Here is a 13,698-nt window from a genome sequence, read left to right on the forward strand (position 1 = left end):
TTGTAATTTATTTATTTAGCATATGTCATGATTTTATTTAAAGAATTTTTTTCCATTTCTTTAATGCTTTCAATTCTTTTCCACATAGTTTTTTTTTTTGGAACATATTTTCTTTCAATTGTAATCATTTTTTTATAATTTTCAATCTTTTTTAATATTAAAACGAAAAGCTTTAAGCTTTCAACGTTTATGGGTTGTTGTTGTTATTATTTTTAGATTATTTCTATCAATAATAATTCATGTTAAATATTAATAATACTCTTTAAGTTAAAAATTTATGTTTTTTAATTTAACGTGTTTTTTATTTATTATGTATATAAATTAAATACATTTTATGGTTGGTTTATGTATTTTTTGTTTTTGTAAATAAATTACAAAAAATATTGTAGAGAAACAATAAGAAGTATGCAATGGTTAAAATAACCTAAAATTAAAAAACAAAATAACTAATTATATTTTATTTCTTTACTTGGCTTATATTTTAATGCTAAACTTATAACCGTGAATGTGTATGTTTATTTATTTTTTTTTGTATATACAAGATTTATTTGTATGTTTTTATTTTAAATAGAATTAAGAAAGAGAGAATAGTGGAATTTCAAGAAATTTTATTTCTTTGTTTTGTTTTTTAGATTTTTTTTTTTATTTATATAATACTAAGACTATGTTTTCTTTAGAGAATTTTTGTTTGAAAATAATAAGCAGTTCTTTAAAAAAATATTTACAAAAATATTTCGAAAATAAAAGCAAAATTTTTACACATCTTCTTATATTTAGATAATTTTTTCATGGTTTTTGTTGTTGCTTTAATTCAGTAAATATATGTGTTGCTTCTTCAGTTCTGGTTTTAAGACTTTTAACACTCTTTCTTTTGTTAAATTTTTGATTGATTCTCTGTTTGAAAATAAAAACAACTCATTTTAATTTTTTCCAATTTTTTTTTGGCAAGCTTTATCTTTTACAAAGGAATCTGTAGGGTATTTATTTTACATACAAAATAGGTCATTTATTTTTGTTAAATAGAAAAAAAATAATAAGAAAACTTAACCATAAAGTTTTCATAGAAAACATTTTTTAATACAAAAAATTCATTTTGTTTATGTGTTATGTGTCTAAAATTAACTTATTTTTCCGGTTAATATATTATTTTAATTTACACAAAAATTAAATAATATTTATTATAAACGTTGGCTATATATTTAATGCTATTGCATTATAATAGAAAATTGGAGAAATAGTTCTATTTTTTAAGAAAAACAAAGATTTTAACGAAGAAAACCTAATTTTCATTTTAACAAAAACATTTATTCCAGCAATTTTAGCAGAAAATGTCGAAACACGCCAATAAACAACTCCGTCTTGAGGCAGTAATGTTTGTGAACCTCCCTTTAATAATGTGTAAAACGAACCTGTGGCCACAGAGTACAATATTTTTATAAAAACTTGTATTTCCAATGGTTAAGACAATAAAATTGCACTTCCTTATACTCTCTTACGAATCTGCACTCACTTTATCACCATTTGTCTTCCATATTTTTTCCAAAAATCGAAATGTAAATAAACTACATCATCTCTAAACAGTAAGGTGTGTGAACCACCCTTAAATATTGTGTAAAATCGCCTTTAAAGATAGGCAAATTCATTAAAAGATTTTTCAATGGCTACGGTAATTAATGAAATTCAAATAAAAGAAAGAGTAATTTCCTCTAAAAAAGAGGAAAAATTATTCTCTCCTGCTCAAAATTTTTTTCACCCACTCTACCTCTTCCTATGTTTTTTATTTAAAACCGTGACCTTGTCTCTACAATACATGTGGGGCGTTTTTACACACATCCACATTGTTTATATGAAAGGTAGTTGTACACAAACAACAGGAGTAGTTAAACGGCCTGGTCACACATCAACTTCAAGACAAAAATCAAGGATAATGAACAAATGTCGAGTTTTTTTGAATTTTGATGCTGTTATTCGAAATCTTTTAAAGAAATAAAGGCATTAGAAGCAAAACATTAGTTCTTCTTTGTAAAATCTTTGTTTTTGGGAAAAACTTAATTTTTTTATGAAGAAAAAAATAGCCATTTTTAAACAGACCAATTTTGTTTTTGTTCTTTGGTTCCATTTGTGTGTAAATACGAGTTTGAATAGTTAATAAGGTGCGGGTGTGTTGTAGGGGGTTTGGTGGATGTGGTTGAAAAAGGCCATCATAAATTACAACAAAATTTAAGAGATTACCAATAAAAATTAAAGGCTATAGCTTACATTTAAAAAGTATCACCAGCATACCAGGGATGGATCCAGGGCGCCGAAGGTGGTGGTGTGGGTGGATAAATGGTGGGTGAGGGCAAACCATGTGCTCCAGCTGCGGCTGCAGCAGCTGCCACACCAGGTGCCAAATGCGGTTGATAGGGATTAACTAAGGCGGGAGCTGAAAATGGTGCTGCCACACCAAACAATGCTGCCAAGGCGGCGGAAGAATTTGATACAGCTGCTGCTGCGGACGACGATGAATTTGTGTTATTATTAGTACTGCTATTACCACCTGCTGATGCTGACGAGGAAGAGGAGCCTGTCAAAGAAGCCACAGAGAAATTTGATGACTTGCCACCTGGAGTATGTGTTGATGAACTAGAGGCCAGTGATGATGCCGAGGCATTAGATGAAGATCTTTGATGGTTGGAAGATGAAGTGGCGGCCTCGCTATTAACACCACCAGCCGATGTATTGTGATGGGACGCTGTCGTAAACATATTAAGAAATTCCGATGCAGATGCAGGTGTGGAGCTTGCTGAGTTTAAATTATTGTTATTGGAGTTAGAACTATGGCGATTAGCCTCTGAGCTTGACGATGTCCGTGACGATGAAGATGATGATCTCTTTTGTCCATTACTATTAGTAGAGCCCGAAGAAGTTGCATGGCCATTGATTGTTGATGAAGTTGCTGCTGCTGCCCCCAACCAATCAAAGGGATTGGCAAAGGGATTTACAGCACTCAGTGTTGAGGCGGGTGTGGCCGAAGCACTCAAGGGAGGACTTAACATTGTGGCAGCTGCAGCCGCTGCAGAATAATAGGCTGCAGCACTTTCAGCTGCAGCTGCTGCAGCCAATTGTTGGGCCGCCGAAAGTCTTTGTGTGGTGCTGTTATTAGATTTACTGGATGATGATGCAGAGGAGGCCGACGAACTATGTCCCGCCCCTGTTTTATTTGAACTGGATGATTTTTCATTGTGATGTTGTTGTTGTTGCTGTTGTAAAATTTGTTGTTGATGCTGATGGAATTGTTGCAAGGCATTGTGCTGTTGCTGTAAAAGTAATTGTTGTCTGGCAGCTGCTGCTGCCGACGTTGGGGAGTACAACATATCAAGCGCATGATGATGATGGACTGGTGGTGCCAAAGACGACGACGATGATGAAGACTTGCCATGTTGTGTTGTGGAATTGCTGCTGACACCACCGCCACCACTACTGGACGTAGAAGATGAAGAGCTCTCCGGTGTCAGTAGCTGATTACGCGAGTCTTTTTGGTGTTGTTGTTGTTGCTGTGCGGATTTGTGGGGTAAATGTTCTTGGGCTGCTGCGTTTGATGCTGATGTAGATGAAGATGTTGCAGTTGTTGTTGCCGATGTTGCTGTAATATGTTGTCCTCCCCAACCCAATTCCTAGCTTATGCGAGCACGCTTATTAGGTGGCTTATCCTGATTTCTTATCATGAACATTATTTGGGTCATGTATTTCAAAATGTCACGGACCTGAACCAGGGGAATAGTTTCATTGTAGGAGCGGTCATGTTCCATAAGGACCTTGACTTGATGTCTAAAGAGGAAGAAAGAAAAAAAAAAAACAACGATATTAATAAAAAATCCATTATCGTTTCCACGCATTCTTTGAAACTCACCTATTTCCCTTGTATAGTTCCACTCCCAAAGCCTCAATTAGCCGATTACACTGATCCTGTGGCACCGTGGGAAAGAAATACTTGTGGAAATCCGTTAAGGTCATCAGCTGTTCCGAATCATTGTAAGCCTTGAGGTTGATACACGGCACCAGTGTACTCTCCACATAGACCTTTTGCACCTTATAGGGCTGGACATTGAGATTATTGGCAGGTATTTCCGGTATGATATTCAAACGTTGCGTATTATCGGCTGCGGCTGCTGCCATCGCTGCATGCCGTTGCAAATGAAGACTAGCCGAATTGGCGGCCGCCTGTTGTTGGGCAGCGGCCGAGGAGTTTGATGATTGCCGTCCATTTTGTTGATGATGGGCTGCAGCGGCTGCTGCCAGTCTTTGTTGTTGATTCTGTTGTTGGGCCGCTGCCACTGCTGCTGCTTGTTGTTGTTGCTGCTGTTGTTGTTGCAAGTATGCTGAGGCAGCTTGCAGAGACCTTCGAGGGGAAGATAAATCGATTACTTCCATTGGTGTGGGTGTAGTAGAAGAGGAAGAGGAGGAAGAAAGTTGTTGTGGTTGGTAATTGTAATTTGTCGGCGTTGTCGTCATTGATTTGGTACGTCCGGGTGAGGGTGAATGTGCCCCACCACCACCACCACCTAACACAGTAGCTGCCGTTGTGGTCGAACATATAACACTCTTTTGCCGATTACTATTCGGTGTAGAGGCCGATGATGACGACGACGAGGAGGAGGCCGATGGCGAGTGGGCCGTACTACTGTGTTGGAAATGGGGTGGCAGTTGTGGCGTTATGGTTACATGCGGATTGGGTACAATTGATACAGAAGTTCCCGGCAATTGGATACCAGCTCCACCATTCGCTGGCGATATGGGTGGTGATATGAAAGGCACAAAGGTGTTAGAGGCATTGGTTTGTATGAATGTCGACAAGTCGGGGTTGGATAAAACCTTTTGGACCACAGCTCTCATTTCATCATTCATTTTGAATTTCTTTTCGAATTCTTCTAAGGCCGCCGAGGAATTAAGTGGTACAGTGGCAGGGCCACCACTTCCACCACCACTACTACTAGGATGTGAAGGTGTACTACCACCACGATTTGTTTTACGCTGAGCATCTAAGGCATTGACGGGTATCAATGGAGGTACATGGGGTTTGGTAAATTGTCCATTATTTCTAGAATTGTCAGTGGCACCACTGGCCGCTGCTGATTTAGAGGAAGACTTATTGGGATTATAATCCAACATTGTAATTAAATCAGTATCTAATGGCAATGAAGGCAGTGGAGGAAATGGACTTTTTCCGGGTGGTAAAAGACCACCACCAGAATTTTTAAATTGTTGCGTTAACAAAAGTCTTTGGGCTGGGGTTAATTGATTCCACAGAGCCAAATTATTGTAATCTTGTGCCGTAGATGGTGCTGAGGAGGCTAAATTGAAATTACTCGAAAGTAATGAAGAGACTACTTTTGCACTGGTCGAAGCCGCCGAGGCGAGGGGTGATGTGGCGGCTGGCGGGACAATGGGGTTAAGGGAAGTGTTTATATGTCTGGGTTGTGTTGTATTAGAGGATGGTCTCGTTTGTTGTGTTTGTTGTTGTTGCAGCAACGTTTGCTCGACACTAGACCTAGAAACATTATATACAAATTGTTGTTGTGAGTTTTAGAATTTTTTTTCTTTTCGTTTGTTTTGGAATTATTCTTTTGTTTTAATTAAAGAACAAATTCTTTGTTTTATAATTTACAAAAAGGATTTTTCAAATTTAATTGTAATTTTTTTCATATTATTTTCGTTTTTTTTTTTTCTTTTCAAAATATAAGCGAATATTTTTAAATATTGAACCATAACCTAACAAGTGGTTGGGAATAATTGTACATATTCTCCATAGTTTTAGAATTCCTAATATTTGTATATAAAATGTCCTATTAAACCTTTGGTAGTAATTTCTACCCTACCAGACATGGTAGAACAAGAAAAGGTAGCAGCAATACCCAGCTGACTGAACTGGGTTGTAGTGTTAGTGTCAAATTCCATTCGACATTTTATGTATTTATTTCTATGTTCGATGTATATTAGGGATATATATTTTTGAAGAACAAATTTATTCATCAGAAAAAGAAACTATTTCCCATAAAGACGGCTTCATATAATTGACATGTAACCTCCTCCAGGTCCGAACGACATGCCGCACACTAAAACATCGCTTATAGAGGCGGTACAATATTTGTTAATATGTGTGGTATTTTGTTAAACTTGAAAAGAATAAAGCCCTAATAAACATGTGCTTTTTTGTTTTCAAAAGCAAATGATTGAAACATCTTCTCTTTTTTCAATGAATTACCAGCGACCCGAAACATTTTTGCAAGTATTCTACTTTCTGCGAGAAATTATGCATTTAGTGGAATGATATGGAAACATTCAAATTGAAAATCTAACGAGTTTTCATTCATGTTTTCCAAAATATTCAATCAAATGTGAAAAAATATTAGTTTTTTAAATTCCAATAATTTATAGACATTTCCTTGTTTTGTTTACATTTACGTTGACACTAAGGTTTACAGACAAAAACAAATTCCTTTGTGGTTGTTGTTCGAGTTGTATTTGTTGTAGTATTAACTTTACCTTGTATTTGTTCTACCATGCCTACCAGACGTAATTTTCGTCATTATGTTAATTTTATATCCTTTTTTAAATTAAATGGCTCCATATACTTTTTAAAAATCTCCCATATAATTTGTTCCTTCAATTCTAATGATTTACATGCAAAACTGAAGAAATGCTAAAAAATGTTTTACGAAACCATTAGTCTAAGTCCCCCTTAGTATGCAAATGTAAAGTAAGTGGTGTAAAAACGTATTAGCTGCAAGTGAAAGTCAACTGTTAAATGGCTGATATGAAAATAATAAGGTAAACATTGCTCTATTACAAGGAAAAGTTAAACTTGACATATTTTCGCTCTTCTTTGTGAGTTTCTTTTATTTCCTTGCTTTATTTTTGTTATGACGTTGTATAATTTATGAAACTACTAACATGCTGTATGATAAACAATGTCTAATGCCCCCTTAGTATGTAATGTCAATGGTGTAAACACGCCTAGAGTACAAATGAGAATCAGCTGTTTTTTCTCGGCGCCTTTGGGGTTTGCAATAGCAAGCCTAGTGGAATTTTATTTTTTGCAAGCAAGTTAGCCAAAAAAGGAACAAATTGTCGCTTACATTATAAAGAAAGGACTCGCCACTAGCTAAAACCCATGTAATTTATAAAACATTGTGTTTTTGGACAATAATGAGAGGTCAAAGTTAAAAATATTTAAGAGAGTTGTGATTTTTGGCGCCATTGATGAGTAAACAAGGCAAATTTATTCTTGCAAGTAAAAATTAACTGCAATTCTGCTGCAAAAGGATGTAACTAAGCATTTTGGAAGTAAATGAATGTTGTAAAGATCCCAAATTGAGAAGAAATGCCCAATTTGTAAATGAAATACGTATATTTTCACCAGTAGGGAGATACTTCCACAAAGGTTTGTGTATATTGAATTATTTGGAAGGAAAGGGGCTAAGAAATATATTTTTGGAGGTAAGGTTTAAGGGCCTCCAAAATGTAAGAATTTCGGAGACACCATTTGAATCATTTACCGAGGCAGGTGCAGGTATAAAATGAATTGATTTCAAGGCAATTTCTCCAACCGAGTCTTTCCTATTTCAATAGAAAGTAAAGTAATTATTAAAAGCCTATATTATTTACAGATGAGCATGCGTCTCTAACGAATGAAACGAGATCTACAGTCCACCTTTCTTAAGGGAAATAGGGAGAAGTTAAATAAAAAAATTGTGTTGGATGGATTGGATCAAACACACATTGATGTCCTATAAAAAAGGTTGTCCATAAAAAACTATGTAATCTTCCTTTCTAGTATGCCATTCATAAAAACCTTGTTTCTAAATAGTTTAAAGTGGACTATTGTGAAAATTACCAAGTAGATAGTAGTATGTATCATGTTCGGTACATCAATGGATAATATATGCTATAAGACACAGTTTCCTAAGAATTTAAGGCATCAACTTCCATGAAAAGGCGTTGTATTGAAGGAAATTGAGCAAAAGAAGAATTTGCATAAAGGAAAAAAGTTAAAAGGTAAGCCATTCTGCTTTTCATAGTAAAATATTCATTAATAAGTTGTTTCTATTATTTCCAGGAGGGATACAAGTTTTTACACTTCAATTATATTAAGAAAAGTTCAAAAATTTAATACTCTCCCAGCTGGCGGAAAAACAGGTAGATCTTTTCGTCCTGATAACATAAAAATATAAAGTCCGTCGGGGGGAGATAGGGGCCTAAACATAGATATCGGCTAAAACATACTTTCCGAGATATGGGCCTCTGAAGTTGCAAAAATGCCGTTGTGTAAAGGGGTGCTACTTGGAAAACAAATTACAATTTAAACGAAAATTTTGTTCCCGAGAGGGAAATCAATTTGTTCCAAGAAAAGACATTATTAAAAGTTAATTCATATGGAGAGAGGCATGTGGAATTGTGTGGCCGAAACAGTAGTCCTTGTATCACTCTACTGTCGCTTTGGAAACTTCTCTCCGACCATCAGAAGGAAATACAAAAAACAAATATATACAGTCGAAATCGCTTAAACGTCGGTCAAGGGACCGACGGAATTTGTTGCTATAACCGATATGTCGCTATAAGCGATAAGGCTATAAAGGGCCCAGAGATTTGGGACTTTTGGATATGGTCGTTATAAACGACAACGTTATAAGCGATTTCGACTGTATATAAAAAAGATATTGTTAATACTTTAAGAATGAAGGTAACATCGTCAGCCTATAATTCTAGATTTTTTAATCATTTGTTTGTTTTGATTTTATCCATTCTTTCTTTTCAGCAATATATTTTGAAAGAGACTAGGTATACTAATAGCTATTTAAATGATACCTACACCTACTTCTTTTTACACGTTTCTTCCTTTTTAATGTTTATAAAGAGTTAGTACTTTATAAGGTCCCCAATTACAGTGAAGTAGAATCCTTAGACAAAAATCACCACTTTAGATAGATATTTACATTAGAAAACCTCAAATACATAAATTAACATAACTCTGTTTTAAAAATATTCGCTTTATATAGTTTTTTTTTTCTGTTGTATAAATAATTTAATTAATTTTTAAAATTTACTGTTTGTACACGCATTATATATAATGTATCTAGGAATTGGTATTTGGCGTTTTTTTAAAAAAAATATTTGCATTATTATTTGTTTTAAAAGAGAGAAATGTGATGTGGAGACACATTTTGTAGTTGTTGTTGTCTTGCAGAGTATATTTTGGCAATTGTTTTTCAGTTTGTTTATCGTTTACAAGTACAAATATAGTTGATAGGTTTTGTTGCAACAAAAACAAAATGAGTAAAAAATAGTAGTTTTGGATACAGAAGACAAAAAATTAAAGCAAAGAGAAAAAAATTGTGATTATGTTTTTCAAATGTTGTAGTTTCTTTTCATTTTATCTGTAATTTTTTTATTATTGCATTGTTTTTTTTTTCATTTCTTTCAAATGCAACAAAGAAAAACTCAAGTGAAATAGTTGACTAAACTACAAAAATAAAAAAATAATTGTTAACAATTGTCTTTAAAATGGCATGCATTTTATTGCAAGAAGAAAAAAAAAAACGTTTTCTAGTCGTAGTAACACGCATTATGTTAAAAAATACTACCTAAAAGTAGGCTTCAATTGGTGTTATTTAAAAGATACAAATTTTATATATTTATAGTTAATGTGATTAAATACCGCCTGATCCTAATTATCCACTATTTTCAAATAAAAAATACAGTTAAAAGAATACTTTTTAATAATTTATATTTTTAGATGCAGTATTTATCACGTGACCTACCGAAACTATTAGGAAAATGTGTAATTCTCTGTAAAGTTCGTTACTTTTCAGCCCTTGGACGAAAGGTATGTACCTAATACATCCTAAGAACCTGGTCTTTGCAGTCGCGATGACAACCTAACAGTAAGCAATCGTTTTTACCAGTTATTAGTTATTATTATATTTTATGATTTTCATGGAAAAGTTCTTTCTTCCTGCTTCTCTTTCATTTTCTGATTTTATTCTATATAATTCTCACGAGGTCATAACCGCCCATAAAATTTGAACAGAGACAACTAATCATCATTATTATTCTCGATCTTTGGTTTCCTCCGTTATTTTTTTATAAAAATAGTGGAACAGAATGATTTGTGTAACGACGCCTCAACCACAAATGAGAATCAGCTGTTTAACTTTTTATAGCAATCAACGGCGGCAAATGCCATTAGTGGAAATAATTGACTCAAAATAAGAGACATTTAGTATAGGATACACCTCGAGTTATAAGCTAAGGAATCCCTGTCAGTAGACAATGTAATTCGTATATTAGTATGTCTTTATAACGATAATCCTTTTCATAGAAAATAGAGGTCAAAATGTAGTTCGTGTCAGTAGTGTAAATACGAACTACTCACAAGTCAGCTGTATTATTTTGGCGCCGTTATAACGAGTTTATTTATCAAGCATATCATAACATGGATCATTCGTGAGAATCAATAAAAATTAAGCTTTTTAACTGATCTCATTCCTAAAATGAAGGCAATAAATGTCCACAAATCTATGAAAAGAAAAATACATCCACCTTGTTAATGGAAGAAGAAGGAGCAGAGATCATCTATGTATATAAGAGTAAATATTTTAAGGGAGAAGCAAAGGTCTATTTTATTGATAATTTGTTAATTATTTCAGCATGGGACAGGCTATTGAAAATGATCTTTATTGTTTCAAGGTGTTTCGAAGAATAATAATACATATAGAGAACAAAGTATCTAACTTACATAATGAAGAAGGAGCTGACTTTCATAAACAACAGGGTTTTACAAGGAAAACCCGTCAAAAGTGGACACATAATTCGTTGTCTATTCCTTCCTTGTTACACAATTTAAAGTGAACAACTAAATGAAATGACGGATCCAACAATAACTCATAACTACTTTCCTGCTTTTATTTATTATTGAACAATTAATTCTAAGTAAAGCTTATGTCAAAATTCATACTAATCTATACTATTTTTAGGAATACTTGTTGATATTGCAACGAAAATTGCACAAATTGGTGTTACGGCCCGGTTATATTCAGCCTATACCTTATCTTTAGAAAACAAAATATTTTACACCTACATAAGAGCAACAAAAAATGCACGCCTTTTCAAAAAAAAAAAAAAACTTCACAACTACATTTAAAGCCCAAAAGTAGGCAATATTTTTAATTAATTTTTTAAAAATTTACAATTATTTTTTTATTGTTAAAAAACTAATACTGCATTATTTAACTAATTTCAACTACAACAATGCGAAAAACATGTTACTTTTTTTGTTAAATTTTTACATAAAAAAATATTTTTTTTTAATGAAAAATATTATGAAAAGAAATTTATAACAATTCAATTTAGGAAACAAAATTGAATTGAATTTCAAATTAAATGCGTGCACAACAACATAATTTAGATAAAAAAATTTATAAAAAAAATTCAAATCCTTTTTTTGGTACCAAAAAGTAAAGCACCAAAAAAATTTGATTCTGTTAAGGGAGTTGGGATTGGGTAAAAAACAATACCAAAAACCAATTTGCTTTTCATTAAGCTAAAATATTAGCTTTTTATTCCAATTTATTTTTTTAATTTATTTTTTTATTAAAAAGGAATTACAACTAAATTTGAAAAACACAATTATTTAAAAAAAATAATAGAAAAATAACTAAAAATTGTAAAAAATAAATAAATAAAAATATTTTATTTTTCTACTTACATATGATTGGCATTCTGTCCGCCCGCTGAACGAACCAAAGGTGGTGGTGCATTGCCTTGACCATGTGAATTAACCGGTTGCATTGAAATTGCTGCATTATTATATGCACCATATGGCTGGCGATTGTTTAGTATGAGATTCTCCATGGGATTACGATATTGATTGCGGGAATTTGCTGCATGTGTTTGTTGGGCCTAAAAAGAAAGCAAATGGGGGAGAGAAAAAGTTAATACAGGGAAACATGTAAATGTTACAAATGTCCACCAACAAAATAATATGAAAAATGTGCAGAAAATAAAAGAGATGAGCATTTATTTGGCATTCGCGGAGATGTCACCTAAAAGTAGGCAACATTTTTTTTCTCATAAACAACAGTCAATCGATAACAAGAAAAGCGCAACTGGAAACTTGTTTAGATTCCTGGCCAAGAAGATGAAGAAAGTATGAAGTCATTTACTTTTCCCAATTTCCAAGATTTTTAAGGGATTTACCAAGGGTAGGAAAAAATAACCTCAAAATTATTTACTTTTTATTAATGTCTTTTTATATACATATTTTACAGATTTCTTTTGCTCAGGGATCCATAGCGAAACTTAAGGGCGAATATTTCCCCATTAGAACAATTTTTCTAAAATGGAGGATGACACGAGATAATGGAGAAAATAAAGAGATGAGAATTTTGTTGTTATTCGTAATGATATCACCTAAAAATATGCACCATTTTTTGCTCTTAAACATCAGACAATCGATAACAAGAAAAGGACCTGGCAACTTGGTTAAATTCTTAACCAAGGAGATGAGGTAATCATAAAGTCATTCACTACCTACATTCCTGATTTTATTAAATTTGTTTCTATATATTTTCGTATTATATATCATATTTACAGATTTCTTTTGTTCAACGGTCCATAGTGAAATTCAACGTAGAAAATGTTTACCTTTAGCAAAAATTCCCTAAAGTATAGGATTAGAGGAGATAATGGACCAATTTGAAAAATAAATGAAATTAACGCCAAACAATTTGTACCAACATTTAGGTTAGAATTTCCAAGTTATCTATTATGTTTACGGTCATCTTTTGTGCTGTTGCCTATAGTGAAATTTGATGTAGAAAAAGTTCCCCATTGGCATCAACCACCGAAATTGAAGTACTATCGGAAATTTTTTAGCAAATCGTAATTAACCTAAAAAAAGATTTTGTAACAAAAATGTTTGATGATTTTTTTTTTTGGAATATGTATTATATTTACAGATTACATTTGTTCAGTGACTCATAGTAAAATTGGATGCAGAATATTTTCCTCATTGACGTCCATCCCCTAAAATCAAGTATTATGGGAGATTTTTCATCGATTCGCAAGAAATGTATAAAATCAACCCACGAAATATTTTGGAAAAATATGTTGCTAGTATTTTCCAGTTAACCCATTATGTTTAACGACTTCTTTTGTTCGGTGACTCATAGTGGAATTGGATGTAGAACATTTCTTCCATTGACAGCATTCCCAAAGAATCAAGTATAAAGTGAGATTTGGATCAATTCCTAAAAATGTATAAAATTAACAAAAAAAAGTGTGTCAACTTTTAGGCTAGAATTATATTACAGTCTCCTTTTTTGTTGTGGCCTATAGTGAAATTCGACGTAGAACAGGTTCCCCATTGGCATCAAGCACCTAAATTGAAGTATTATCGAAAATTTTGGAGCAAATCGTAATTAACCTAAAAAAAGATTTTGTAACAAAAATGTTTGATGATATTTTTGGGATATGTATTATATTTACAGATTTCATTTGTTCAGTGCCTCATAGTAAAATTGGTTGTATAATACATTCTCATTGACATCCTTCCCCTAAAACCAAGTATTATGGGAGATTTTTGATCGATTCGCAAGAAATGTATAAAATTAACCAACGAAATATTTTGGAAAAATTTGTTGCTAGTATTTTCCAGTT

The 13,698-nt window shown here is 32.9% G+C and overlaps 1 protein-coding gene and 2 long non-coding RNA genes across 3 annotated transcripts in view; 2 read left to right on the forward strand and 1 right to left on the reverse strand.

Annotated features, from left to right (window-relative positions):
* Window positions 1–681: 681 nt before the first annotated feature.
* The window catches only part of LOC141399626 (uncharacterized), a 28,466-nt gene continuing 15,449 nt past the window's right edge, over window positions 682–13,698 (reverse strand). Inside the window, 3 exon segments of the mRNA XM_073978743.1 lie at window positions 682–3,810; window positions 3,893–5,530; window positions 11,747–11,940. Of these exon segments, the coding sequence (XP_073834844.1) occupies window positions 2,262–3,810; window positions 3,893–5,530; window positions 11,747–11,940 (3,381 nt within the window). The 3' untranslated portion in view covers window positions 682–2,261.
* Window positions 5,537–9,983, forward strand: LOC141399628 (uncharacterized). Its single transcript, XR_012411883.1, has 2 exons — window positions 5,537–7,423; window positions 7,650–9,983. It is a non-coding gene; the product is annotated as an uncharacterized lncRNA (long non-coding RNA).
* On the forward strand, window positions 11,950–13,697 carry LOC141399629 (uncharacterized). The gene is made up of 6 exons (XR_012411884.1): window positions 11,950–12,242; window positions 12,309–12,547; window positions 12,634–12,921; window positions 12,999–13,270; window positions 13,335–13,456; window positions 13,530–13,697. It is a non-coding gene; the product is annotated as an uncharacterized lncRNA (long non-coding RNA).

This window comes from Musca autumnalis, unplaced genomic scaffold, assembly GCF_047663935.1.
Source record: "Musca autumnalis isolate F117 unplaced genomic scaffold, ASM4766393v1 scaffold_3, whole genome shotgun sequence".
In the NCBI taxonomy this organism is placed as follows: Eukaryota; Metazoa; Arthropoda; class Insecta; order Diptera; family Muscidae; genus Musca; species Musca autumnalis.